The sequence below is a fragment of the Dicentrarchus labrax genome, unplaced genomic scaffold (genome assembly GCF_905237075.1).
Source record: "Dicentrarchus labrax unplaced genomic scaffold, dlabrax2021, whole genome shotgun sequence".
Taxonomy (NCBI): domain Eukaryota; kingdom Metazoa; phylum Chordata; class Actinopteri; family Moronidae; genus Dicentrarchus; species Dicentrarchus labrax.
In genome coordinates, this window is record NW_026136704.1 from 25,508,925 (window position 1) to 25,536,501 (window position 27,577).

Below are 27,577 nucleotides of genomic sequence, written 5' to 3' on the forward strand. Positions count from 1 at the left end.
ACGCAGTACACAATACACAATACACACGTTGTTGCTGAGTCAAACACTATCAAGATATCAGAGGGTGCATGTTTTGGAGAAAGAGGGAAAAAATGCTATTTTTCACTTTGTATCTGCAGTATGAGGAAGTAGCCTACAAAAACTGAAATATTACATCTAAGAGACAATTGATGACTATGTATTCCTGCATTATTTCTTTTTTTACACCAAGTTTTGCACCAGTTAACTCCCCTGTACAGCAGTCTTTCTATGAAAGACAAACTTAAGGCGTTTTCATTTTTCAAAAATATTTTATTTGATAATGATCCAGGTACAAGGAAAAAAAAGAACATGGATTTATCTTACAGGACATGGGAATGAGACTGTAAAAGTTTATTTTCTTAATCCACTCTCTTCTTGGACAAGGACATGCAAGTGAATACAGAAGGTGGTTTACAGAAAAAAAAAAAAAAAAGCAGAATGTACTGTACTGTAGAAATGGCATTGGATCGGGGCATCACCTCACCCCATACTGTACAGAAAGACTTCACCCAACAACTTTCTCTTTTTGTCATTTTTAATCCTCTTTTTTTAGCAAAAAAAGGCAACACACAGATAGGCTACAAAGAGTCAACAATATTGAGAAAATGAACAAAAGAGAGGGAAAGCCAAAGTACTTTCATCCTTCCAAAAAGACGTTTTCTCTATTGTCTTGACAAGCAAATTGTGAGCATTTTTGCTCCTTGTGTTCAAAAAGGTTTTAAGTTTCTTTAGTTTTGACATGAGAGGAGCAGTGCGGTGAACATGCAGGACGAAGAGTGACTCAGACGACAACTGACCCGGCATTTCACCGTGCTGTGTGCACGGCGTGCCTATCATCTCCTTATGGCCTCGCTGCTCGGCTCTGACAGCAAACTTTACAAGGAACAAAAAACACGTTTTATATTCCACGAATCTTTATGCATATTTCACAATATACTTTTATTATCATTTTAATAAATACAAAACGACACTGTGATTTAAAAGAAAACAATGAGTATTAAAGAGACACTAAAACGCATTAGACATTAGAAATATCAATCTTAATTTGGTATGTTCTTTTACTGACATCTTGTCTTAAGGTGGTTGAACCAGCACATTATACTCAGAATCAAAATCCACAGAAGAAAAGAAAAGAGGGGACGACAGAATCGGACATGAGAGGGATATTTTTGTCAATGAAAATGGAATGGCATAATCAAGTGGAGATGCGTATGGATATATACACATATATACACATACATAAACACCACCAGAATGTAAAATAACCTGAGATACTCTTTGCACCTCATTTCCAGAACACTGGCCACTGGGTGGATGATATAAAATGACGATGGCATGACGACAACAGTACAACAGCATCTGACGGCCTTTAGTTTCCACCCCCCTTTTATCAACATTAGCAGTACAAAAAAAGACAAAACAAACAGTCATTGAACCACAAAAATCCTGAACATTAATATTGAAAACATTGTTGTAAGCAGCGTTTTGGAGTCCATAAAAGGCATACAAAGAAACAAGCTTTTTATTAAAAAAGGACAACCAATAAAAACATCGTCTGAAAAGACAAAATTGAGATTCAGAGGCTGAGAAGTCAAAAGCTGCAGATGATAAGTGTGTGTTTTGTGGCGGTCGGGCAGATAGAAAGTGTTCTGCTCCACACTGTGGCTGTAGACATGGAGGCAGTGGGACCTGCTTGTTAATATACAAGGCTTTTCTCCATTTATCACGGTTTGGGGATCAAACAGTGACTCAAAGCTACATTGTAAATCGTACACACCCATTTCTTCTCAAAATGATTGACACAAGTCTGTGCTGATCATCATGTATTGGTAACTGAGGCACCAACCTTAATAGACGAACTAATTTTAACAGCACTTCGCTGGACCGTACAGGTCAGTGTTTTCCTGGTTGATACTGTACCACTGATAATATAACAATAAAACAGTAAGTGCTCTAAAAAGCCAACAATAATAAAATGGTTGGAACTAAAGACATAAAATCTAAAACATAAAATATGTAAACAAATTATGTTGCTCCACGGGTATTTAAGGTAGGTTTGAGAGTATCATTGCTACTAATCACAAGAAATACTCCTTTGTCTGTGATGTCTGTTTACCTATTAAGGCAATAGAGGAATCATAAATCTGCCTCTGTAAGTGCTATGACTGAACTAAAGCATGTGGACAGATTTCACAGACTCCCCCTCCCCTTTTGACTGTTTTATGGTTAGCCATTATACTGAATGAGGAGTGTAAACTCAGTGTAGTAAAATTATTTAGGCAGTAAATCATAAAAACAAAACTTGAAATGCTTGGAGACGCTTGTATAAAAGTAAAAACAAAAACAAACTCCCTCGGTCTGTTTGTGAAAATGAGACAATGGACGGGAGTTGCCAAAAACATTGAGCACTAAATATTTCTGATATCAAACTATTGATTTAGGACAGTTAATTAGGAATTAAATAATCACCTCGGCCACTTACAGTAATACAGTATCCTCTGTGTACAATTCTTCCAGCCTCATATCTGCCCTTCAGACCCTCGGGAACCTTGTGTGTCTGCCACCCAATTAGTTTCACCTATGGAAACGGGTGCCTTATTTGTTGCTGTCTGTGAGCAAAGCCTTACTCTTTAATATCTCTCTGTACATTAGTATATAATTTTCTTCTCTTTACTTTACAGTACAGAAACTCCTCTTCACATATTCTTCCGGTTCTTCATGTCAGCAGGAGCTATGTTTTTGTGCTTATCACCAAAAATTGCAGTGCAAAAACAATAATTAATAATAATGATAATAATTAATGGTAACTATTAACAAACAATGGATTATAAAACAATTATTTTATGGCACAACAGCCACTCAATTCACATATAATACAAATAACCAGATAAAACCAACTGTTCCTGTATATGGAAATAAAAAGCTCAAACTGAATTAGGCTTGCATAGCAATGCAACAACAAGTTAAAGAATATATTTACAGGAAACAAAATCCCCCCCCCCCCTCCAGGACAGTTACCAGAAAATTTGTTATCTCATATAGATGTTTTCTTTTTTTTTTTACTTGCCTTTTTCTAACAAAAAGAAAATTACAGTAAGGTAGGAGGTGGAAAATATTTTCTTGAGGACGAAAACATAGTGAGATGTACAGTATGTCTGTGTCTATACATCACATTTACAGTTCTGTGACACTGCTTTTCTCTGTAGTGCCCTCTGCTGCACTCCTTCCCTCTGAGAACACACAGATAAGGACAAAGTTCGTTGCCCCAACTGGGAGGGCGTCATTCTTTTGAGGATAGACCGGGTTTAATCCAGTTCACATCCCAGGACGATCACTCTGTGGGAAACAAGGGAAAATAAAAGAAATTGAGAAATTTATTTAAAGAAGTATTGGTGATATATGTTTATTTGCTTTCTTTCCAATAATTAGATAAGAAGAGTGATATGAGTCATCTCTCTGCGTTACAGCGCTGGAGTTGATTTGCTTAGCTTAGCAGAAATCAGAATCAACTTTATTGGCCAACTGTGCTGACACAAGGAATTTAACTCCCGTTTACATTAGCTCTTATTATACTGAAAGACACATTTCGTGATAGACAGCTAAACAAAGATAATGTGTCAAGCTAAACAAACTATAGCTAAAGGCTAAAAGACAGTAAAACAGCTAGCCGGGCTCTCTCACTGGCTGTGAGGCCGCCAGCACTACACAGAACTACTGAATGGATGGATGGACTGTTGTTTGGGCAGAAGTAATTATGGTCAGAATTGTTGGACTGCAAAACTTTTTTTTACTATACATGCAGAGTCATATATAGTAAAACACTGCTGTAAAACATAGTGAATTACTCACATAACTCTCCCGAGTACTGCCCGTGTCCATTGGTCCCCAGGAATTCAGCGTGCTCTGTGGCGGTCCACTGTTGTGGTTGTCGTGGACCTTCAGTCTTCCGTGGCCCTGTCGAGCCCTTGGAGGAGGCTGTGCCAGATGAGCTATGGCCACCAGGGGAAGGGAAGGATGGTTTATTGTATGGCAGGCACCCCTCCTCTGAGAACACAAAGAGGAATCGAAAGGCGTACTTTGAGTTCGAAAAGTTGACTCAACGCGTGACTTTTATTGTTGCAGTGAAACACATGTAACATCTGATGCATGGAAACAAAGAGCACTTTGCAACCTCCCCCTCCTCCTGACATCTGCAGAGTGGTAGTGCCAACAGGCTATGCCAGGGCGTGCCACAGAGAGGACTCTCAGCCTCACACATGGCCTTGCAGCTACCAGCCTTATGAGGGGGTAAATACAATAACAGAGGGACCACTGGCTGCTGTGGCACCCCCTGCTGCAGGGCAGCATAACATTGACCCTCAGCAGTCTCCGTCGTTGCGTGAAATCTCATCAAACTGCTCCCCACTGTTCCACTAATGACTGTAATAGAGCTTGCCTCGACCTCAGTGGATTCTGCTGTGAATCAGTCAGCACTCTGACACATATGGGAATTCACCTATGGGGTTTTCTGTAAAGATGCTGATTGTGGCACCTGTCTTTGTCTCACAGTCTCAGATTAACTGTCTGAGAAAGTCCTGGCACAAAGAGGGCAGGGCGCACAGCATGGAGATCTCTAATGGTCACAAACACACTTATAGGCACGCGCATACACATGAACACAGACACACACAGATGGGGTGTCGAGTGGCTGCTGTTTGTGTGAGAAAAGAAAGCCGAAGCGATTAGAGTGCATTTCTGTTGCTCGGGCCTCCTGCCTTACTTGGAGAGATGCAGGCCCATATTGGCAACAGTTACAGGGGCATTGGGGAGGCTGAGGGAGGACTGAGGGGGGCATTCTGGAAACCAGAGCAAGTGGCAGACAGTGCAATCTGTTCATGGGAGCACAGTCTCAACGCGGCATGGAAGCTAACTTCAGCACAAGAACTTACAGAAAAATCCCCCAACTGCCAAGCCACAGCAGGAGCTATATAACGTTATAATGCAATGAATGGTGTCTTTATTAAAATAAACACTTGAACAGGAACATTTCCAATTGGTTAGACGTGAAGCATTGATGTAAGTAAAATAATTTTATAGATTTTGTTTGGTTGGGAAGTGGTGGACAACTGTATATATTATATATAAATACGGTAGGCCTTCATCTTTAGAAATAAATATGGTATGTGCTAATGTAAAGCCCGGAGAGCGCTACTCTAAAATATACATTACTGTAATCACATTATATTTGTCTGTAATGCAGTAATGTAACACATTACCGTTCCTAAATCAGGAATCACATTACAGTTACCTACTTGTGTTACACAATGATCTGCGTAATAAACATGCCCTTTAATAGATGTGCACAACAATCATCTGAGTGACCTGCTTGCTTTCGATGAGGAAGTTACAACTTCCTTCAACTCCGACACTGAAGTCATTGAATATTCATACCCAACACAGTGTTGGGCAGTGTTGTGCTGACTCTGAGGAGGAACATGTTGTCTGACAAACAATTTGAGAGACTCCTCGTCATGAGATGTAACAACTGCTTTAGTGATAAACACGTCCAATAAGCCGGACTAGTAGTCTACTATAAAGCCATAAAGCCATTGGTGAGCAAGCAACTCAAGTGAGTTTGTTTGAGGGTGTTTGGATCGTATCGCGAAAGTAATGGGCAACAATTACGTCCTACAGGGAATAATTAAGTGACGTAATGTGTAATACATTCATTTTAGTAACAACCACAACTCCATCCTTTAACTGTTGGATAGATTTCATGAATCTAACAATCATAATGCTGTAACTTTTTGCATTTGTGAGACTTCAGTCTTGTTTCAACTGTACCTGTTTTGTGTCCCCTGCGTCCATCATCAGCTCGGTCCATGGAGCCCAGCCTGTCTTGAGCCTGGCGATGATGTTCCAGAGAAGTGCGTGTCTGTCTGTCGATGGAGCTCTTCATGTCATCTGGCCCAGACAGGGCTACTGACATAGGCGGGCGCTCCAGAGATGAAGCCTTCCTCTCTGTAGGGGGTGCCATGCTGCTTACGCTTCGGGCCCCCTGAATACGACCCTGCCCCTGACAGGGAGGAGGCTCAGGGGGAGGAGGTAGGTCTGTGCCAAAGGGAAAACCCATAGAATTAATCAACTGAAGCCAAAAAAATTACTTTACTATGTTTGTTAAAAACTCCATCCAATATTATATGACATATTAACATACATTCTTCTTGTTTATAAAACAACAACAGATGTTTTAGGGAACTTTCTACATAAACAATTTAAAATGTTTGTTCAGTCGCTGCCTCACCGTCTGCACCAGCATCTCTCCGGTGGGGTGCTGTGCCCTGGCTTCGGGGTTTGCGTGTGGGCCTGGTGGCCCTCTGGTGGCCCAAGCTGTGTGTGCCGACTGTGCTGCCATCTGTTGAAAATGGACTGCTGGGCCGAGGCCTGTGGGACAAGCCTTTACCTGCAAGAGGGAAACAGGACCACAAGCCAGCTGGTTAATAAAGACATGAAGGAGCCAACACATAGGCAGTGGAGCTGAGGCTGTCATCAAGAAAGGTAGAGGTTATCAATCAAGATCCAAAAACCTATTAGAAAACAAAGGTTTTCATTAGAAGAGAAAGCACTCTTGTAGAAGCCCATAAAAGGTTGCAAGTATAACACATCACCCAGTTATTACTCAGTGAACCCAAGAAAGCCAAAGAGCAAAGCAAGATGAGTTATAGAGGAGCTGAGTTAAAGTTAAGGATAGGGAGCTATCCGCAGTCCAGCCATGTACAACAGGTGCCATGCACAACCTGGGCACAATGTCCACAAGCAGCAGAGAGGAAATCCTGAGCCAACATTGTGGAAGGGAAAACATCAGCCAATGGATGACAGGAGGAGTAATCAGAGCAGAAAGGAATAAATCATCTGCCACTGGTAGATGTTCCAGTCCAGCAGTGGGTAGCTGGTTTCCACACACCAACCTCTCTTGCTGAGGCTAGTGCCCTCCAGGCGGTAGCCAGCCTTGTCTGCAGCGGCCACCAGGGCCTGGGCAAAGCTGCAGTGGGTAAAGATGGAGCCATCAGAGGAACTGCCCAAACTGGACCTATGGCTCGAGAAATTACGGTCATCCTCCGAGGCTGAGCCCCACCCATTCACCATGGACCCTGTGGAACACCACAGCTTTCAGCAAATGCATATGTGAGTTTATTAGACTCTGCGCGTAAACACTCAAATTCAACCATATGAGGTTCATATTTTTCAGCTCAGTGGCCATATCCTTTCTGGATATATGATCTGACATTTTGAACATCTGTGCTGTGATTTTACATTTAGATTGATGTATGTATTGACTGATCTTATAAAAAAAGAGGTAATATTAAAGTCTTGCACTTAAATGATTTCAGATTTGCTGCAGGGCATTTCTGTCCTTGCAGGTGAGTGCGTTTATGTAGTCATTCTGTTCTGGCCTGTCCCCTTTCATCTAGTACAAACACATGCATAACATATATTGCACACACACACACACACACACACACACACACACACACACACACACACACACACACACACACAGGTGCACGCAAACACACACCAGAATGTACACAGTGGAACAGCAGGACCGGCATCAACTGCTTTTGCTTTTCTTTTGATAGAGAACAATGAGCACACCTGTGCGGAGCAGAGTTAGCTACAAAACTGCCTCAGGTGACACAGATGAAGCATCTCACAAAACAATGTATTGAATCAAACACCTGGTAGCATGCACACAGCTTTTTTTTTTACTCCTGCTTAAGAATTTACAGCTACTACTCTCTGAAAGGTGCTATAAGTTCAATAAAAGAAAAAAATATCTCACTGATGGTTAATGTACTACTCATGTATGTTATTTTAGATGAGATGCGTACACATATCGTAAGAGTTTGGACTTTTGGCTTATATATCTGTGTTACTGTAAGTATTTCTTCATGCTTGGATTGTTTTTTTTCTTCACATGAAAAGCTAGGCCAGCACTTAAAATATAAAATGTATCAGTCTGCCAATAAAAATATGCCACTTTGGCAAGCAAAAACACAGAGAACAGTCGGCTAATGTGACAGCTTTCAGTGGGACTGGTTTGGCAGACTTTGCTCAAGTGGCACAAACCCAAGTGCTCTGCTCACACACTCTATCCCTCCCTCACACAGAACACACGAGTGATGTGATCGAACAGACTGGTGTAACAGAGAACTAGGGAGGTGTGAGGGTAAAGGTTGTAGAGGGTGCAATGGGGACAAAAAGTTAGCAGCAGGATTTATTGAAAGGTCAGTATCATACAAAAGGTAATGTAATCCTGGCCAATATGTTTGGCAGAGTTCATAGATTAAAATGAATATAACTCACATATATATTAGCTGCAGTAATAAGATTGTTGTCTCTCACATGGTATTACTCTTTGCAATGCAATATGACATAAAACTTGATAATATGATTGTGGTTTATTCATCCAGATACACTGGGAAATCCCCTTCAAAGTGTTTTCCAACTTGCCCATCTGTGAGTCTCCTCATCTTTAACCATATGTCTCGAAGAGGTGGTTGCTCAGTCACTGGATGTGACTTCAGGGAATTGCACCTTCGACAGCTAAAGTTGCACCAGCTTTTCACTCCTATTGCAGTAAAATTCTCTCAGATTAATGAAAACTTCTATAAAATATAAGCTTGCATAAGGTAGAGAAGCCCTTACACAACCCATTTTTACAGCCCTAACTGAATTCCAAGGCAGTAACTACCTCGAGCCCTCCATCTTGCCGAGCTATTTTCTTTGAAATTCTTTTCTAAGAGTTTTTTCTCTAAGAAAGAAAGACAGCAATTCCGCTGGGTCCAATCCTCCCACAAAGAATAGAGCAGATATTGAAGTATAGGCAGTGCCAGCCAAAGCACTGAAGCTTCCAACTCCTCCGGCTCGGCGAAGGAACACTGCCTCAGCAAATCACATCACAGAATGACTTTTCAGTTGCACTAACTGCCACTTTCTACTGCTGAACCTCTGGAGCACTTCTATTCTCAAAAATAGCAGTCCAATCAAACTGTGATCATTGTAACATAATTTGATAAAAATTCAATCTAGTTTTCTTTTTACCCTAGAAATGTGGATTATTTTTTTTCCAAGTAACTCCATACCTAGGGTTGGCACTATGGCTCTGTCATTTTATCATGTCTTGAACCAGAGCAATGGGCCAAGCCGTGTACTCTAAAATCCACTGGCGGACACCTCCCGTACTCCACGCACTGATAGAGCAAGGCCAGTAAACGGAAGATGGTTGGGGGGCAGTAAAACCAAGCCCAGGTCCCTCCTGCCACTAAAACTGATTTATACAGACGGAAACCCTAATCTGCATGTCGTTAAGCAGGAAAATCATTCCCCCTGACGAGCAGGCGTCTCTACCTGCCGTCAGGAGACGTGACCCTGCTCCTCACAAACCTGGCAAGGTTTTATGGGAGAGTAATCGCCCAGAACATCCCAGCTTTTAGCTCATTGTAGGCGTAACAGCCTCACTGCTACCACATCTCAGCTTTACACGACCTACGCCGCCTACACACAAAGCCAGGTAATACCTATGTGTTTACTTCATCTCTCTGGCTCAAGAAAGACATGGCTCTCCAATACCCACCCCAACATCAGGATTTACATTTAGCTCCTAAAAAAATGTATTGTATTATCTCAGAGCACATAATAACACATTGGAAAGCCTGTGCAGACAATCTGCTGGTGAAAAGTGGTCCCTAAGCAGAGGGCTGGCGGTTTTTTGTGGGGTATCAGTGGAAATGTTTGATTTACTGGCCTTTGGTGTAACATTATGAAAACAGACCAATTTCCATATTATTAAACAATGACAAATCTATCAAGCGAGGCTCGACAGCAATCTTGCTCCCACCTTCCCCTATTTGTATAGCTTCAAAATGGTGGCCATAATAAATCCTAGCCGTTTCCTCCCTATCCTCCCTCTCTGCCTCCCGCTAACCCTGAAGCTGGGACCGTGTCTGTGTTGTCAAACGATGGGGTGTGAGGCAGACTTGCAGAGAGATAAGAAGAAATAGCGCTGTCTTCAGAGTAATACAGTGGAGGAGAGATGCAGTAGATTAGGGCCCAGTTGCTGCTTTATATTCCTCTAAATACATCAGCAGTAGCATGTGTCAGCGTTACCAAAACCACTGTTCCATCATCCCATGGAAAACTACTCTTTAGGGCTGCCACTGACAGGGTAGACCAACAAGCAGCGCTGTCAACCCTCTTATTCTCATGCTTCCTCTCTCAGCTGGCTTAGCTCCTCTACCTTCAGATACAGTATAGTTTCTGCTCTGCTCCCTGTTTCTTTCCACCCATAAATTCACAGATTTTATTGGAAGACTTGATGGATACACATTGTCACAGGGATACACTACACCAGAATTTTGGAACTTGTCCCTATAGTTCATGATAGCTAAATGCAGCATATCTTTGATAAATATTCCTCCAGTTTATGGATGGACAGTTTGGCCTGGTCAGTATGAGAGCAGCAGTCCAGAACCCAGCTCTACCGCTGCAATGTCATGCCCTTCATATGTCCCCCTGACAGACGGCTGTAAAAGTTTTCAGTGAGTTGTAAAAATGGAAATGGTGCCTCTAGTCTGGAATGGAATATGCTGCACGTGAAATTTATTTCAAATCTCCTCGGGAAGATATGGGTGGCGCTGGCTCCAGTGCTGTGTGTGAGTTAAATCACAGTCACTCTCCCCTGCTCGCCATGCCTCTCCCTCCTCTTAATTCTCCTCTCACTATCCTGTTTAAAATTCATGGACTTTCTTATCTCTTTTTGGAAACGATAATTATAATTCCCCGGAGTCTGCCAAAAGTGCTTAAAAAACTTGATTAAGGGACACTCAGTAAGCATGTTCACATAAAAATGTATGCACAGCAGACTGATTAAGAACATGTCATGAACAACAGTCAATTTACTGTAAGACAAGATGTAACAACAATAGGAAGTAAATGTTTTCAGAGTAATTAGAAAGTAGTCATTTTGATTTGAGCAAAAGTAAAAATTATATTGCAATTTATACATACATACTTTACAAAATAAATTAAAATAAATTACAATATGGTTAATAAATATGTACCTCAACAAAGAAGTGCCCCAGTAGCCACAATTCACCATCAAAGGGTCTTACCTGTTAAAGAGCTGTCCAGGTTGTCCATGCTAGACCCTGGTGTGTGCTCAATACCGCGGGGATGCCTGGCTCCATAGCCTTCATCCTCCTCTTCTTCCTCCTCCTCCTCGTCTTCATCAGGCAGGTCCGTCTCCAGGTCGGAAACCATTGTGCTCGACACGTAGCCCACTGGAGGAGCTGGAGCCTGGGGAGGAAGTGAGCCTACCTGCATGTGCCTGGGAAGAGAAAGAGATATTACTCTGCATATAGATCTTCTCTACTGGAATGAACTGGAATACAGCAGATATGAAGGAATGCAGAGGACTGATGAATACAGAGAGAATAAAGGGAATATTCAGGAGTTTCTATGCCACAGGATGGTGGAAAAAATATGGATGTATGTGGAAAGCTAATTTTAGAGAGCTTTCATACGTGAAGCTCTGAATAAATTTGGACAATTCCACTAATTCTACAGTGCTACTTGCATGCTAACACAATGACCCACTAATTGCTGCTGTAGATGGCACAAAGGCATGCTCTCCAGGTCTGTCGACACATGGCTGTCACCTCAGTGGCAGCCCGCAATGCTGACAGCCGCGTTTGTTTGAGGAGTGCAATGTCTTTGACGCATTTTGCAGTGGGAATTGGTTGTAATTACTGGCCCTCTGGTGTTGTCAGAGATGCTCTCTAACCAACATAGTCATTACTGGGTAACATGACATCTCCTTCCTGACAAGGCTTCCCTGTCTCCCCCCACTTCACTGTTATGAACGAATGCCAGTCTCTCATTCTCTCTGCGTTGCCGACAGAATGAAGCATGGCCTTCATCTGACTTGCATGAGAACAACAACAATGGAATGTGCCGTATGGGTGTGGGGGGAGTAAACAACCGTGGGTAAGAAATTGTGTCTCTTCAACTGAGCAAAATACAGTAGTTGCCTAAGTGGTAGCATGGGCCCATTAAAATGAAATGATTAATGGGTTTATCTCCACTGCACACACAGTTGACACGAAGAATACTGCAGGACCTAAATAAATCCTGTCAGCAATACACGCAGAACAGAATGTACAGTGAGCACTTTAAAATGACAACAATGCATACAATATCAACTATAACAATATATCATAGATAGCCATATAGATAGCCATATAGATAGATAGATAGATAGATAAATAGATAGATAGATAGATAGATAGATAGATACTGTATATACTGTAGATAGATAGATAGATAGATACATAGATTCTGTAGATAGACAGATAGATAGATAGATAGATAGATAGATAGATAGATAGATAGATAGATAGATAGATAGATAGATAGATAGATAGATAGAAATGTTTACCATGTCTGTTTTGCCATGTCCATTTGGTACGCTCTAGTCAGTTCATCCAAATGGGCCTGGAGCATGGGCTGCATCTCGTCCCGAGGAGAAGGGGTAAGGGTGGCTGTGGACTGCTGTCCAAAGGACACAGCGGCTGGGGAAGAGGCGACCCCTCGGATGGGCGGGGTTGGGACCCTCTCCTCCTCTTCCTCCAGCTCATCCTCCATGCCCTGGTGAAGATAGGTCTGCACAGGCATGGGTGGGCCCCAACCATCACTCTCATACCTGATGTAAGAAGAGATGGTTACAGTTTAAAAGGTCTCACAGTTGATGTGTGAGATTATGTATGACATTTTTAGTTGGATCTAGGGCTGCAATTAACAATTATTTTTCATTATTGATTAATCTACTAATTCTCAACCGTTTAATCAATCCTTTTGTCTAGAAAACCTCTGATGTCCAGTATAATTTTATAATGCCCAAGGCAGCGTTTTACCCGACAACAGTCCAAACCCAAAGACATTAAGTTGTACTTTCATTATATGACAACTGCTGAAGCTGACTGAATATTGGCTGATTCATTTTCTATCAATTGACTAATCAAATAATTGTTTCCATCCTAGTTTGACTGATATTTGTTACCATAGCATCAAAGATATCAAACACGTGTGTAAAAGCTATGCTTTATGAGAAAAGGAATTGGAAAATACATATGACAGAAACATAACTACAATATGGTGTGTGATATTATTAATGTCTACGTATAAATGTGAAAAGGCTACTGAAAAAGGAGGGAATAAAATGCTGCTTAAAAGTATAAATATTTAATGAGAAATTCTTATATTCTAAGATTAGAGCTTTGTGACCTTGTCCAACTTTCGTAAAAAAAAATTATACGACAGTCCTGAGTAGAATTATAGAGGTAGTCAGGCTTCACTTTCCTCAGAGCTGTGCTTATACATGCTGAAATAATACTAGCCATAAAGAAAATGTTCATTAAAGAAATTTGTCAGTGCACACTCCATAGGACATAACTGTTTTAATCTGCTGCCATTAACAGCAGCCTCAGATTTACAGTGCACAGGACTCTTCATTTGCCAGATAGCCCATTAAAGCAGATGACTCTCCCAGATTGGAAATGGGAGTAAGAGGACATAGCACCTATTGGACCAAAGAGAGATACACACACACACACCAACACTTAAATAAGCCTCTGGTACTTTGTACCTACAGTAGAGTATGTGTGCTACACAAAATGAAATGTTAAAAATGTGTCAGCTAATTTTAAAAAGTCATGTAATTAGTGTAACGATAAACTAAAGAAGTGATTGGTATTGTATCAAACATGCATAAGAACTCTGGCAGCTTTTTACATTTACTTCAGAAACAGAGGTGGATAACAATCTGCTGGTATAAATCCCCCACTCTGTCTGTCTTTCGCTCCTTATGAAACAATGCAATTATGATTTTTTTCCACTGTGGAATTCATCAAATAGATTAATCTGAAACCATCTGTGTGTCTACGAGCTAGTGGCAGCAGGAGACTGCTCGAACATTATTTTTCTTTTTTTTTTTCTTCATTTATTTTCCAGTCATGAAGTCATCCCATAGATTGAAGACGGGATCGGTAGATAGTTTGATCTGCAGCCATCTGTATATGAGTTTTGAGTGAGAACCTGTGTAAGTGACTGTGTGTGTGTATCAGGTTGCCTGTGGAGACTATACACACATTGATCCTTCACTTTTCTCCAGATTTACAGTAGTACAGTAATTAGCTGCAGAGAAAACAGAGCTAAACCCTGTTATTACACACAGAAATGTATGGTGTTGTTCACATTGGCAAGCATTGGCTTGTTCTTTCCAGCAAGAAAGACATTAGATTCTCTACTACTGAGGCAGTCAGAGGAGGAAACATATAAAAATACATACTCACAGGTTTATGTATAAGTTTAGCTGCCCACAAAATAATAACTGTTTTATAATATTTTAACCATTTATTCATAAAAGTTGTGTAACTGTTAATGACCTTGGTGGGAATAGGATTCTTTTGAGATGGTCCCTAACTTCAGCTTGCAGCTGCAGTGGTGCCTGGAAAAGTGGCTATACTCTTAATTTATGCTCCACTTTTTAAAGCAACTGGCAAAGGATAAACACCCCGTGTTATAAACAGTGGTGGGCTAGTGGTTTTTACACATTGTCACTTGTGACTTCAGGGAGTGGGGATCACTATGAAATTTAGAACACATTATCTGTTCATATCCAAATAGTTTATTATTTTTTATTTACATCCCTAGCAGACATACCCTCCTCCTTCATGATGCTCATTGGGATAATGGTCCATCTCAGTCCCAGGGAGAGGGTGAACAGGGGGAGGAGGAAGGGGAACATTGGCCCAGTTGGACCCATTGGCTTTACTGGGTTTGGAGCTAGCCTTGGTCTTCTTCTTCTTCCCTCCTTTTCCACCTACAAAAGAAATGGATGCATTTAAAAATCACAGTCATTGGAAATTAGATTGTGAAAGAAAATAAATTAAAACAAATATACAAGTAGGATAGCATTGCAAATTACAATAGTGGCTTTTGCCATGTGACAAATGTGTATTCTAAAGAAACTCAATTTAATCCAAACATGCTACTCAGGTTACAGATCCATTTGGGTACAGTTTCAGCATACCCTTTGAAAATTATACAAAATTTCAAACACAACATTTCAATGGGCTCCTGCCTGTCAGTGCTTGCATAGAAAAGCTCAAGGTTGCCTGATGAAAAGCACACTTCCATTGATTAATTGGCTGAAAAGCCTCAAATCTCCATAGAAACAGGAGAGAATGGCAGTAAACGAGGCTGAGGTAGACCTTTGTGCTCCACCCATCCCTCAGTGTCCCCTTTAACACCAGGCTTTGGGTTCCACAATGAAATATCTCACTTCACAGCATCATCATAATGAATGGCTTGTGTAGTGTCAGTGTGTCCCTAATGGAATTCACTGAGAGTCTATTACTACTTTCATTTCTTTTATTACACTGGAGAGCCGCTAACCCCATCCATTTCCACTCATATCCCTCCAACACCAGATTCTCCTCTGTCCCATCCATCTTTATAAATCTGCCAGCCAGGTCAATACTGGGTTTTATACGATTTGGTCACTGTGAAAGAAACCCTTTTTCTCTTTAAAACACATTTGACTTAAGTTGAGGTATATAAAGTAAGACATGCTGACGGAAAAGGAACTCTCACTAAGGTTAGATCATCATACAGTATAACTTTATTCAGGTGAAGCTTGTGAACAAAAACAAAAACTTAATTTACATTAACTACATTTCAGACCAGGTTTTTGTTCTTATCTACTGACAATTTATCAAATCTATCAAACTGTCTGCCTTGCTCAACTAATAGAAGATATTTAGTGTACTATTACAAAAGACAAAGTAAAGTAACATAACCTCATGAGTAAGAAGCTGGAACCAGGGGGTGTTCTGCATTTTTGTTTAAATTTTTTGTCCCAAACTTTTTTACTTTTATGTCAGCAGACTCATATAGATATAGACTTATAAGGAGTAAAAGCAAAAAAACAAATGGTAGATGCTGTAGTAGCTACATGAGGCACCATATTTTGAACATACTTACTGCTCTAGGTTCCTTCAGAATAACTGCTTTAGAAATGATGTCAATATCAGAACAGATAAGATTCATTAATATAGAAAGTAACACCTGTTTGACCAAACCACCCAACGTTTCTTTAACATTACTGAAAATGGTTAGTGGATCCATACATCAAGATAAGGCGGAGGTACAGTACATCAATTCAGTACAAATTAAATTAAAAATGTACACTTAGGTTCAGTTATTTGATTTATCACATCCCACACTGCCTCACAGTATCTATTAATTTTATCACACACCGCCTAGCATCTCCATGTTGTGAAATCCCATACTGTACCATTAATTTTTCAGCGTGGAGGTTCATTAATGTATAACTTTTTGCTCATGCTTCTTAGCCTGTCCATAGGGAAGGGATGCAGGGAGACATACTGTACAGTATTTGCATATAGAAATCAATTGGTGGCAGGCTGAAGTGCCTCTCTGCCAGTAAGCACCTTCAATCTCAATCCAGAAAATACCTCAGACTGACGTCACCATCCACACAGACTAGTAAAAGCCATCTTTGGGAAACTCTGTTGAACACATTTGTATCTGTCGTCTGTTGGTTAGCCTTCGCTGCCAAAGGCCTGTAATCACTTTGTGCCACAAAAAAGCTGCCAATACTGCATCTTGTGCAATGTAACATCATGCACTTTAATGTAATCTAATAATCTGACTTAACTCTGGCACAGTAAAAAGTAGATCACTGTCATCGAAAGAAATGTACAGAAGCAATGAGGTACATTTCTATTGATTTTCATGGAAGCCAGATGGCAGAGAAATAATGTCCAGAAATGTCAAATTATGTTACTATTACAAGTCCTTTACAAGCAAGAAAAAAAAGCACTTCAAAGATGAGCATAGTAAAATGCTTGGGCAGGGGAGGACATATCAGGCACGAGGAGATAGAAGAGGTGTCAGAATAAGATTAATAAAGAATGGAAGTAATAAAAGAAACAACTGTAAGCCCAAGGCAGGCGGCACCACAGTGTAAGTATAGTCTGAAAGTAATTGGGTTTCCTAATCGTACCTCTGGGCGACGCTTGACTTTTACCAATAAATGGTGAGCTGACGTGATTGTTCAATCATCCTTAGTCCCTCCACACAAGACCAACCATCAATATTGTAAATGAGCCTCTTCTAGGGAAGGATGGTCTGGCACTGGAACTGCAACAGCTCACCCCAAATATGAAAAATACAGAGAGAGGCTGTGGCTAGGAGCTATACAGGAATTACACAGCGAACCCATCTCCTCTGACAAAACTGGGCCTGTCTTCAAAGGGGAACTCATACTAAATATAGATTCAGCGTTGGGTATTTATACCCAAGGTTTGGGCGCTCCCAGCCTATAACTGTAGGGCTGCATAGCCTTGAGCTTGCTTTGTTTTCATTGGGTGCGTCAGTGCTGAGGGGGAAAGCCACAGAGCAGAGACTCTAGAAAGACTATGCAGCCAGATATAACTTATGAGTGGGAGAATCATTTCAGAAAGGGCATCAAAATAAAGTCATGTATCATCATTTGTTTTTGCTTAGTTTAGAAAAAAATACAACATGTTACATAATGAGGTTAGATGCAACATATATGGAGGGTGCAGGAGCACAGCAGGTCACACACAAGCATAGACTTCCCATAATCATATAGCTTCATAGAGTATGAAGGAAGTGTGGGAGTCTTTGGGGTTTCACACTGCTACAGAAAACACAGAAAACACCAGCTACCTCTTCTCCCCTACACTAAGAAAGGTTTTAATGAGCAGCTTCATGTCCCCAGCGGAGATCCATGCTGCCATGAAAGCTGCTCTATTTCTGTTCCTTTTCATCCTGCTCTCCTCCCTCAGACCTGACATTCATTATTCCTTCCGTCTCCTTAGAGGGAGCACAAGGCACTGTAACTTCAACTTTCCCCCCCTTCAAATGCTTTGGTTGAAGTCTGAATCAAATCTTTGCTTGTACTGATTGAAATTCCCATCACTGTTGTGAGATGCACAGCACAGGATAAAATATAAAGAAATTTATGTTAGTGCTTATCTCCTGTTCAATATAACAACAGGTCTAGTGAATATGACATCTTCTGTTAATTAATTGTCGTTTAAAGCATCATTAACACTTATTACGTTTCTCAGTCTTTTTTAGATATTTAACTTTTACCATTAAAGCTGTTCACCCAACTCCCTGAAATAAGTACTGGCCTACATTACAGTATACATCACTCTAATCGATGTGGGCTACTGTGGAAGGGTGGAAGGGTGTTGCCCAAGGTGAATTCTTGATTTGTATTTATTTTTATTGCCTTTAATCAATAGTGACAGCTGAAGAGTGACAGGAAATGGGGGGGGGCACTTGTCAGACTCAAACCCTGGACCGCTGCAGCAAGGACTCAGCCTTGGTACATAAGAATATCTATATTCTTTCCTTTTACTTAACACATTAAAGAAATAGTTTGAATTGTGTTACATTTGGACAGGGCCAGGATAGTTGTATCCAGTCTTTATGCTAACTGTGCTAATTATGCTGCTATCTGTAGCTCATTAAAGGTACAGAGGTGAGAGGTGAGTCTTTGCAAGAAAGCATATTTCCCAAAATGTGGAACTATTTAAAAAAATATCTGAGATATAATACCTTGCAGGAATCTTTTTGTCAATTATGTAGCTCTTCATCTCATGAAATCATAATACGGCATGTGCCAAGCCTAGTACAAGCCCTCAGTAACCTTCATGTCTATGGGAAGAATCTGCCTGTAAGGCATGGCCACTTCACATCCTTCTCTCTGGCCCACTGTGTGCCAGAGCATTGAATTAGAGACCAGTTAAGGCAGTGGCTTGTAACCAGATAAAAGAGGATAGTGGAGGGGAGGCAGGCAGAGGGCTGCCTTGGTGTCCTATAAATGACATTGTAATTCTCTGAACATGGGTTTTAGTGTAGTCAGCCACCATTAGGAGAAGAGGGAAAAAGGGAGGTATTTTTGCCACTTTATCCAGCCAAGCATCTCTAATGGCGTGTGTGTGTGTATATAGTCCACTCTGTCTGAAAGACTCCCTTTGCCCCTGTTCCCGTCTGCTCACTCACACAGTGAGAGACAAAGCCTTTACAAGGACCGGCTGTGATGGCAGAAACCCAGCATTAGCACTTGCAGCCATATTCTGTCAGTAGATCATAATACTATTGTTTCTCTCTGATTTAAATGTCCCGTTTCTTTATGCTCCAACAAGCTGTCAACTCCTATCCAATCTCACAACATGGCTAGATACAGTAGAAGCTATTGTACTCCCCATATGATAAAAAATAAATAAAAAAATACTTTACAGCATTCACATGTTATGAACTGTAAGCAGTGGGAGCTGAGTGAGCAAAGCGTGTCTGGTGAGGAGGAGGGAGCGTGTTCATAAAATCTGTCTTAGATGTCAGGTTAGTACATGCAAATAACAGATCAATAAAGCAATTAAGACATCAGTCAATCATATAGTCAAGCGGCAGAACTCCAGAGAGTGTCCCAGTCTGCTTTATACGATTCTCTGCTGCATAAACCAACCTGAGAGACTGCCGCTTCGCTCTGAGCTGTTGTGAGAGCTGGTGGTGCTGAAATCTTGTGATTGGTTGTGTGGTATTCTATTAGACAATCCTTCGGCCAATCGGTAGTCAGGAATGAAAAGGAGGGCTACAGTGGGGGTTAAAGGGCAAAAATCACAGTGGCATCAGGTGTTTGGCAGTTAGCACAAGCACATGCAAACATGCAGTTAGAGCATTAAGCAAGCAGGATATTCAGGATTCATACATTCAACAAGGAGCACCTGTTCAATCTTTCATTCACTCTTGATTTGTATGCAACAGCCAATATATTTGCTGGACACATTTGATTCGTTGTTGATTTGAAAAAAGTCTTTTCAATTAATGAAACTGAATAAATAAGTCAATATTGAAGATTTGAATTCAATATTTGTGCCCCTTCAGAGAGATAACTTAATAAAATGTGATCATACTTCAACTGATCATACACACTTAAAATAATGCCAGGGAGAATTAGAAACGTCGGTTTTCAAGATTCATGGCATTAAAGGGACTATGTAAAAACTATAATTAATCTGTTTTAGACTGAATACAGCCGTTGAGTACTTATTATACGTAAAGTATGAAACACCACTCGGCTTTAAAAAATCCTGCATCCAAAGTAATTAATTTGGATTATTTTCTTAAATATTAGTCAAGCTAAAATGGATTGGCAATTACTCCGAAACTGAAAGAGGAGTGGTACCATCATGAAAACCTACCAAGAAAATGGAGGGATGACTTAACCGCACGACTTATTCATGATATGTTTACCTAACCTTGGAGAGTAACCAAGATGATGTCTGCTGGGGAAAAATTACTCTGTTCAAGGCAAACTCCTCCCAACCACAGTGGGTTTGGAAAGGCTTCAAATACGTTTGGTGGGAAAGTTTAAATTCCAAATGGCCATCTTGTTGCAACTGTTAATTTGTAGCTGGTGATCTGGCTTAATTCACTTCACAGGATAAGAATAATCTCTTCGGGACACTATCATTTATACTCTAAAAACACTTGCTGAACCTCCCAGATGAGAGCAACAACATCCCCACTCATTTCTTGTGTAACTTACTGTTGTTGCAGGAGTTCTTGTCAGGCAGGGAGTAACCCAGGTTGGCCATCTCCTGCTTGGCCTGGAGCGAGGCCTTCCACTGGGCCTCGGGCAGGTCCACAGCCAGTTCGTGGATGCTGCTGGAGTGGAGAATCTGTGTGGTGGCATAGGGAGTTGCCTGGGATGTTTGGCCGGGGCTGTTGTAGTTGGCTTTGGTTGTGAAGTCTATGCTGCTGTAGATGGCTCCATCAGAGAGCATGGTGCCTGTCTTATCCCCTTGGCCAGTGGGGAGATCTGGAAAAGAGGAAGGGAGGGTGTTCACAAGATAGTTGTAACCTGTAACCCTGGAGAATTGAAATAAAGACTTTATCAGGTTTTTATGGCAGTTAAAGAGAAGAGGACTATCTTTAAACATCAGGCCTGGAATGACCTGAGATATGAGAGCATGATGTCCTGGAGTGGCATGAAATTACAGTCTCTATGCTTTCAGGTCAGCTAAAAATCTTAAGACACAAAACTTAACACGTTCAACTCCCATTCTAACACTCAGCCTTCCAGTCGAGGTGCCCCGTTTCCCCTCGACGTGTGGATATCTTACTTCCTTCCCTTAGCTGTTCATATATATGAGGGATAATGCTGCTGCTCTGCATGTGTGTGTGTGTGTGTGTGTGTGTGTGTGTGTGATGACAGACAAAGAGAGGGAGAGAGAAAGAGAGAGCTAGGGGAAGAGCAAGCAGACTCTCCCTGTAGTGCATGGTTTGCATGCCCAGTGAAGGGGAGATGATGTAGAGCCGTGGCGGAAGTGTCCGCATCTGCGCCAGTCAAGCTGCGCCTGTCCTTCACGACTGGCTGCTCAAGACCATCCTTTCAAACACCCATCCACCCCCTGCTCCTCTGCCTCCTCTGCCCATCTCTCCCCTCACATTCTCTTACTCTGAGGTATGGGCTATGACACCAAGCTGGACCATTTGCCATTACTCAGCCTGGTGACAGTGGAGGCCCTGCTGTTAATGCTCTAGCTGTCCTTTGATGTGATATATAAATATACACCCAAACACACATGAAATATGCATATATGCATATATCTTGCATGCATATATGTACATGATGAACAACTGGAGCTCCGGTAGAACAGAAAAGAAGACAGACCATCATCTTTCTTCTCTTACGGCCTTTTTCTTAAAGCACCAGGGACAGAACCAGGGCACTCACCTCCTCGGCCAAAGTTACTCAGGTCATTGGGTCCCCCGGAGCTGCTGTTGACGGGCAGGCTGGTGGCTGGCCAAGAGTCCGCTAACCAGGGGTAACCTGGGTCACTGGCATTAAGCAGGCCTGGCCGGCTAGGCAAAAAGAAAAAGATGAAACACAAGATTAACATAGGCTGTGAAATTACATTAATACCAGAGCTTCTTAAAAAAAAACATTATTATGCATGGTTTAATTCTGCATGTTACTGGATTCAGAAATAATGAATAAAAAACATGACAGCAATCAGCAGTGAGACAATGTGGAAACAGGAAAATCAAACATATGTTTAAATGTTAGTTTGTGCACAAGAATGTGTTTGTGTGAGATAAGCTTGCCATAAGCCACTGAAGCTAATGAAACACTTCTGAGATAGGGGGAATACTGTACGGATACATTTCTTCTCCCACAAAGTTAGAATTCCTTCAGGCAAACACAGCCCTTTATCTCTCTGTTTCTCCTGCTGTGTCTTTGTCACATTCCCCGAGTTATTAATGCAAATGCACACCGTGGAGACACTAATGCATGCGTTTGTTCTGTGCACACATGTGCAGCAGTGCACGCAGATACCCACATGTATACTGTTTCCTTATTCATTAATATCTTGTTCATTCTGCTGCGTTTTCCCATCAACCCCTTGTGGTGATGTCCAGACAGTCTAAATCTTATTTGATGAGACGTCAAACCTCGGCCCTAGACCCACCATGAGGCTCCGACCCACTTGTGGGATGCCTGCATATGGGAGAGGGCAGCTCCATTTAACAGGTGTTGTGTCCCTCCTGAGGGGGTGAGAACCATAAAAAGCAGCCATTAAGACTTTAACCTGTCATGGGTGACTGCTGGGAGGCCATTAGGGCCACTTTACTGTACAATCACGTCTAAGGCTCGTTACCACGGCTAACACAGATGGAGTTAAATGAGAATGAGAGATGGAGTTCAATGCCTTGTTTATGTGTCACTTCATTGATACCACACTTTTTTCAATGCATTAAAATCAATTAAAATGCAAGGAAAATTTAAGAATGAAATATAATCACGAGTTTACTTCAGTAAATGAAGGAAACAAAACAAACAAATTTTAAGCAGACAAAAGACCCTCAATAAAAATATTAGTGTACTATTATTTTGCTGAGGTTCTCCATTATCAATGTTTCCGTGGGAAATCGCAGCCTGCAGTGGTCAGACAAGCACCACATGTGATGAAGCTGATGGCACTGCCTTCTCAGAAACACAGCACACCCCGCTGTCAGTGCCCGGCAGTGCTGTATGTAGCAGACTACAGATACCATGTGGCTCTGAGAATCTGCGGAGCACAGTAGTTAGCAGCCAGGCAGCCTGATGGGTTTTTTTGTCTTAGATCCAGTGTGGTAATGTTTGGGCTCTGAGGGACTGGGAGTGAGTCAAGCCCCGAGGACAAGAGCAGGTAATGGGCGTGCTTCCGTCAGTCTCCCCCTCAGCCACAGGTTCTAATGAGAAGAACTGTTCCACAGAGGGGCGAGTCCAAATGAACTGCAGCCCTGGCAAGCTAAGAGCCCTTGCTGTGGTTTCTGAATGCCAAAACGGGCCCTCGGGGGAGACAAGTCATTCAAATTGATGGCTGTGCATCAGACAGATGCACTTTTATAGGGTAATACATCTTTCCGTGTCCTTCCTACCTCTGTTTCTAGCTGCCATTTTCCCCCACTGCCATCATTCTCTCTCACCATACCATCTTTCCCTAACCCTATTTTCCTTTATTTTCCCCTTATACACCTCCACCTCCTCTTTCTACCCTTCCTCCCTGCTGCTTGTGCGTTTAACATCTGTCAGACTAAAAATTCCAAGCAGCAAAAAAAGAAGAGGACATTGTTCTCTTTTGTTGACTCCAGCAAGATGGAACCACAAATGTATACCGTCTTAAGTAAAAGACCATGCCTTTGTCTCATTACTTGTCCTGTGTACTCAAGCGAGTCCTCCCCCAGCCCACTAGAGAAAGACCATTTGAAAGACAAGGAGCTGACAGTGGAAATGGCTGCATCGTCCTTGTATTTATCACACAGCAGTATTCCCGCTAAGGATAATTAGAATAAGACTGATTTGTACTGGGGATATTTATATATATATATATATATATATATATATGTGTGTGTGTGTTTGTTTGTGAGAGATGGTGGGGTAATGGGGATCTGGTGGGGGGTGGACACCGGGTTATACGTCTAATGAAAAGTCAACACCTAACTTTTAATCCCTGCCCAACCTAGGATGGATGGCAACCTTGGCAGATAAAATTTGATTTGGAGCGTTTCGTCTTCCTGTTAGACATTTCAGTTACTTGTGATGGGTAGGAAACCATAAATACTGCCTAAGATGCCTGACACTGAGCTTCCCATAAATAAGCCAAGTGAGAGATATTAATTCCAGAGCAACGTCATAAATCAGGTGTTTATGGTCCTACAGACTAGTGAATGGAACTTAGATTAAAAGTCTAGACATTAGCTAACACTTAGCGCAATGGGAAACACAGATTACTTTCTAGATTAACTCTCAGGGAACATGCTGTCATCTGGCATTCAGATCCTTGAATGTAAAATAATCTCCATAGCAACAGTATTAGAGAAACCTGTGCTCAGCCCATTCTTCCCGCCTATAGGAGTGAATCTGCTTTGCTAAAATATTGATCACTGCCGAGATAGGAAGTTATTACTACCTCCTAATTACCATCTCCCTATTGGCAGGGGGATAAGGAATGAGCTCTTATCGGCTTTTATCAATTTCAATTGAGCAACCAAAGTCAAATCGTCCAGGTCTACCAATCTGCAGCCTATTCATCTTCCATGAATCATTTATTTTGTGATCGATTAAGCGTAATTGTTCAGTCAGGGCAATCTGGCAGGAGCCAATGAGAAACTGGAAACAGACGTGCCTTCATTTGCTATTGTCTAATTAATGCAATAAACATCTCATGTAACAAATGAACACATTTTCCTCTGATACTCTGTTACACATTTTCACTCTAAGGGCAGATGGGCAAGTTGCAACATCTGGGATTTGATGGCACTAGAGTGACTAACGGATCAGAGGCTTGTGTTAGAATAAGAGTTCCAGACTGCATCCTATTCCAGTGTTGTGAAAACTGTGGCAGTTGCTGCTACTGACTAAAGATATGACAAATATAGAGCACCACAAATACAGACATTTCAAATCCCATTCGCTGGAGTGAGAATCAGAACCACTTATGTGGAAAATTGAAGGAAAAACACTACAGCAGAAAGTAGATGAGAAAAGGCATGGCAAGTGGCGTGGCTAATTCATAGAGAGCATGCTGGCAGCTCACAGAACAATATAAGCAAAATTGTCCATTGTGGCATCCAGTCATATGCACACAGCAAGGGGGGGGAAAGCATAAATATAAAAATGCTGCAACCAGATTGCAGAGCAGACACATTCCCAAAAGCCCAGAGACACACAGGGTCAGATTTAGGCAGCAATCTTTCTCTGAGTGTTTGAGATCTGGAGGCTTTACCTAGTCAGGTGTGATAAGCAGTAGATAGACAGAAGCCTGGGATTCTCAGGGGAGTCTTCTTGAATACCCACAAAGGCTCAGTAACTGGTGTCATTGAGATGTGCCCTATTCTCTGTAGCCACTGTCTCTTTCACCAATACGCACTGAAATGGAGCAGGCTGTATGGGGGTGCAAGCGGGGTACCTCCACACATCTCTCCCCTGGGTAATTATTTTTACATTATTACATGTGCTCAGATCCTAGCCGCCCACGCAAGGTGACAGGCAAATTTATCACTCCAGAGGGCTTCTGGGTTGCCTGTAGCCAGCAGCGGAAGATAAATGACAAAATAAAAGCACTCTCTGCTTAAATTGTTTCTGTTAATTCTGTTGAGGAGATTTATGAGTTCATCTATCGATGCATGAACAGAGATGTGGTAGAAATGTATATTTGCACGCCGGTTTGCATGGCAGGCACACAAACAGGTATTGGTTATCTATCAATCTATCAGTCATTTATCAGTGTTAGAATCAAAAGCAGCTTGCTGTAGACTTGATGCATGACTGTGGAGGAAAAGGTTGTGTTAAGACATGTAAAGCTTAGGACAGAGAGAATAAAAAACAAGTATAAGGAAGAAGGCGGGAATTTGCCTGTGCTATTGCACTTGAAAACATATTGTCGTTTTGTTTCTGGTGGGACACTCACCTTCCGTTGCTCATCAGACCACCATCAACTCTCTGAAATGTCACTAAAGTCAGAAAAGAAAGAAAGAGGAAAAAGATGGAAGGAGAAAAAAAGACAAAGCCAGATATTAAGTTTTTCTAGCAAAATACATAGTAAACAACCAGGATTTCTTCCCATAATTAAGAAAAGATACATTGTCTTTTTAGGACTGTCCAGTTTGCCCTTCAACAGCTATGTATTCATCTGTTCACTTTTCTTACACAGCTAGATAGTTGATGGATTCACTAAAGGATGCAGATGTCCCTCTGTGTCCAATGCCTTTCATGAAAATTAAAAAAAAAAAAAAAGTGCAATGATGAGGATTGCATATTGCTATGCTTTGCATAAGTGGAGACGTCATGTGTTCCTGAAGGACAAGATGCCTGATGAGAGGCAAAACTCATTTCATCTTTCTTATTTGGCTGCTGAGTTATTATCAGATTTGTGATTAAATCTCAGCCAAAAAATGATTAGAAAAGGCAGAGGGCTCATTAATCACGTTGAGTTTTCTATCTGCAAGCATGGAGGCTGAGTTACTGATCATTCAGCAAAGCAGGGCTCCCCAGAAGCCATACTTGTGGCCTGTTCCATAACAGTGATCTATAGATAACAAGGGCCGCTCTTTGTCAGTGGCTAGTAAAACTCCATGGTTCAAAGTGAGAGACGGCTGTGAAGGATCCATTTCATCTCTGTTCAACCACCATGATGACAAAGCAGCATCGAGTTCTAAGCATACAAGAACTTCAATGGATCACAGGAAACACAGAAAAGCAGCAAGAGTTTTGGAAATCACCACATACCGGTGAGGAGAAAAAAAAAAAAGAGGAGGGAAAAAAGAGAGCTGGTTTACTCAGGAGAGAGAAGGAGAGCTGTTAGTAATTTGGCTCATTTGTTGCACAGATGGAGATTAAAGAGAGAAGGAGGCTGAAAATTCCTCTTCTCTTTTCTGTTTCATTCAGGTTGATTCCACAACAAGCCTAGGCATGGGCGAGAGAGGGGGCTTTTCTGTGGGTGACGTAGTAACACAGATGACAGGGAGAGGAAACTCCCACAATAGATCACAAAGGCTGCTAACAGGACACTTTAATGCATCATCAACATTACCTAAACTTACTTAATCCAATTTCCTCTAATTGTAGGATTTTAAACAAGAGGAACACAGTTTAAAGTGTGTCTGGTATGCATGTCGGAACAGTTAATAGTTTATTTACTGCATTAAAGTTTAAGCAAGTAAATAGCAGCAAGCGGGAATTAAAATACTTACTGCTAACAAAAGTTTTACACAGATAAAACCTACATTCCAGGTCTGTCTGAATAAAATATAGCTTTGACAGCTCGAGACAGAGTTGGCATTCTTTATTCAGTCATAGCTAAAGCCATTTCTCTTTGTTCCACCACCAACAAACTTGCATTAGAGA

General features: G+C 41.4%; 1 protein-coding gene across 14 annotated transcripts in view; it reads right to left on the reverse strand.

Moving 5' to 3' along the window:
* Window positions 1–270: 270 nt before the first annotated feature.
* robo2 (roundabout, axon guidance receptor, homolog 2 (Drosophila)) overlaps window positions 271–27,577 on the reverse strand; it is a 260,511-nt gene continuing 233,204 nt past the window's right edge. For 5 of the 14 annotated variants that reach the window (XM_051397359.1, XM_051397360.1, XM_051397358.1 and 2 more), the window contains 12 exons: window positions 26,142–26,184; window positions 21,923–22,050; window positions 20,732–21,004; window positions 19,649–19,774; window positions 14,782–14,941; window positions 12,500–12,763; window positions 11,175–11,389; window positions 6,969–7,151; window positions 6,305–6,463; window positions 5,845–6,111; window positions 3,871–4,065; window positions 271–3,357 (listed from right to left, as the gene is read on the reverse strand). In XM_051397359.1, the coding sequence (XP_051253319.1) occupies window positions 3,356–3,357; window positions 3,871–4,065; window positions 5,845–6,111; window positions 6,305–6,463; window positions 6,969–7,151; window positions 11,175–11,389; window positions 12,500–12,763; window positions 14,782–14,941; window positions 19,649–19,774; window positions 20,732–21,004; window positions 21,923–22,050; window positions 26,142–26,184 (2,015 nt within the window). In that variant the 3' untranslated portion in view covers window positions 271–3,355. The remainder of the gene's footprint in view (window positions 3,358–3,870; window positions 4,066–5,844; window positions 6,112–6,304; window positions 6,464–6,968; window positions 7,152–11,174; window positions 11,390–12,499; window positions 12,764–14,781; window positions 14,942–19,648; window positions 19,775–20,731; window positions 21,005–21,922; window positions 22,051–26,141; window positions 26,185–27,577) is intronic. The other 9 variants (XM_051397365.1, XM_051397371.1, XM_051397370.1 and 6 more) reach the window with 4 other exon arrangements.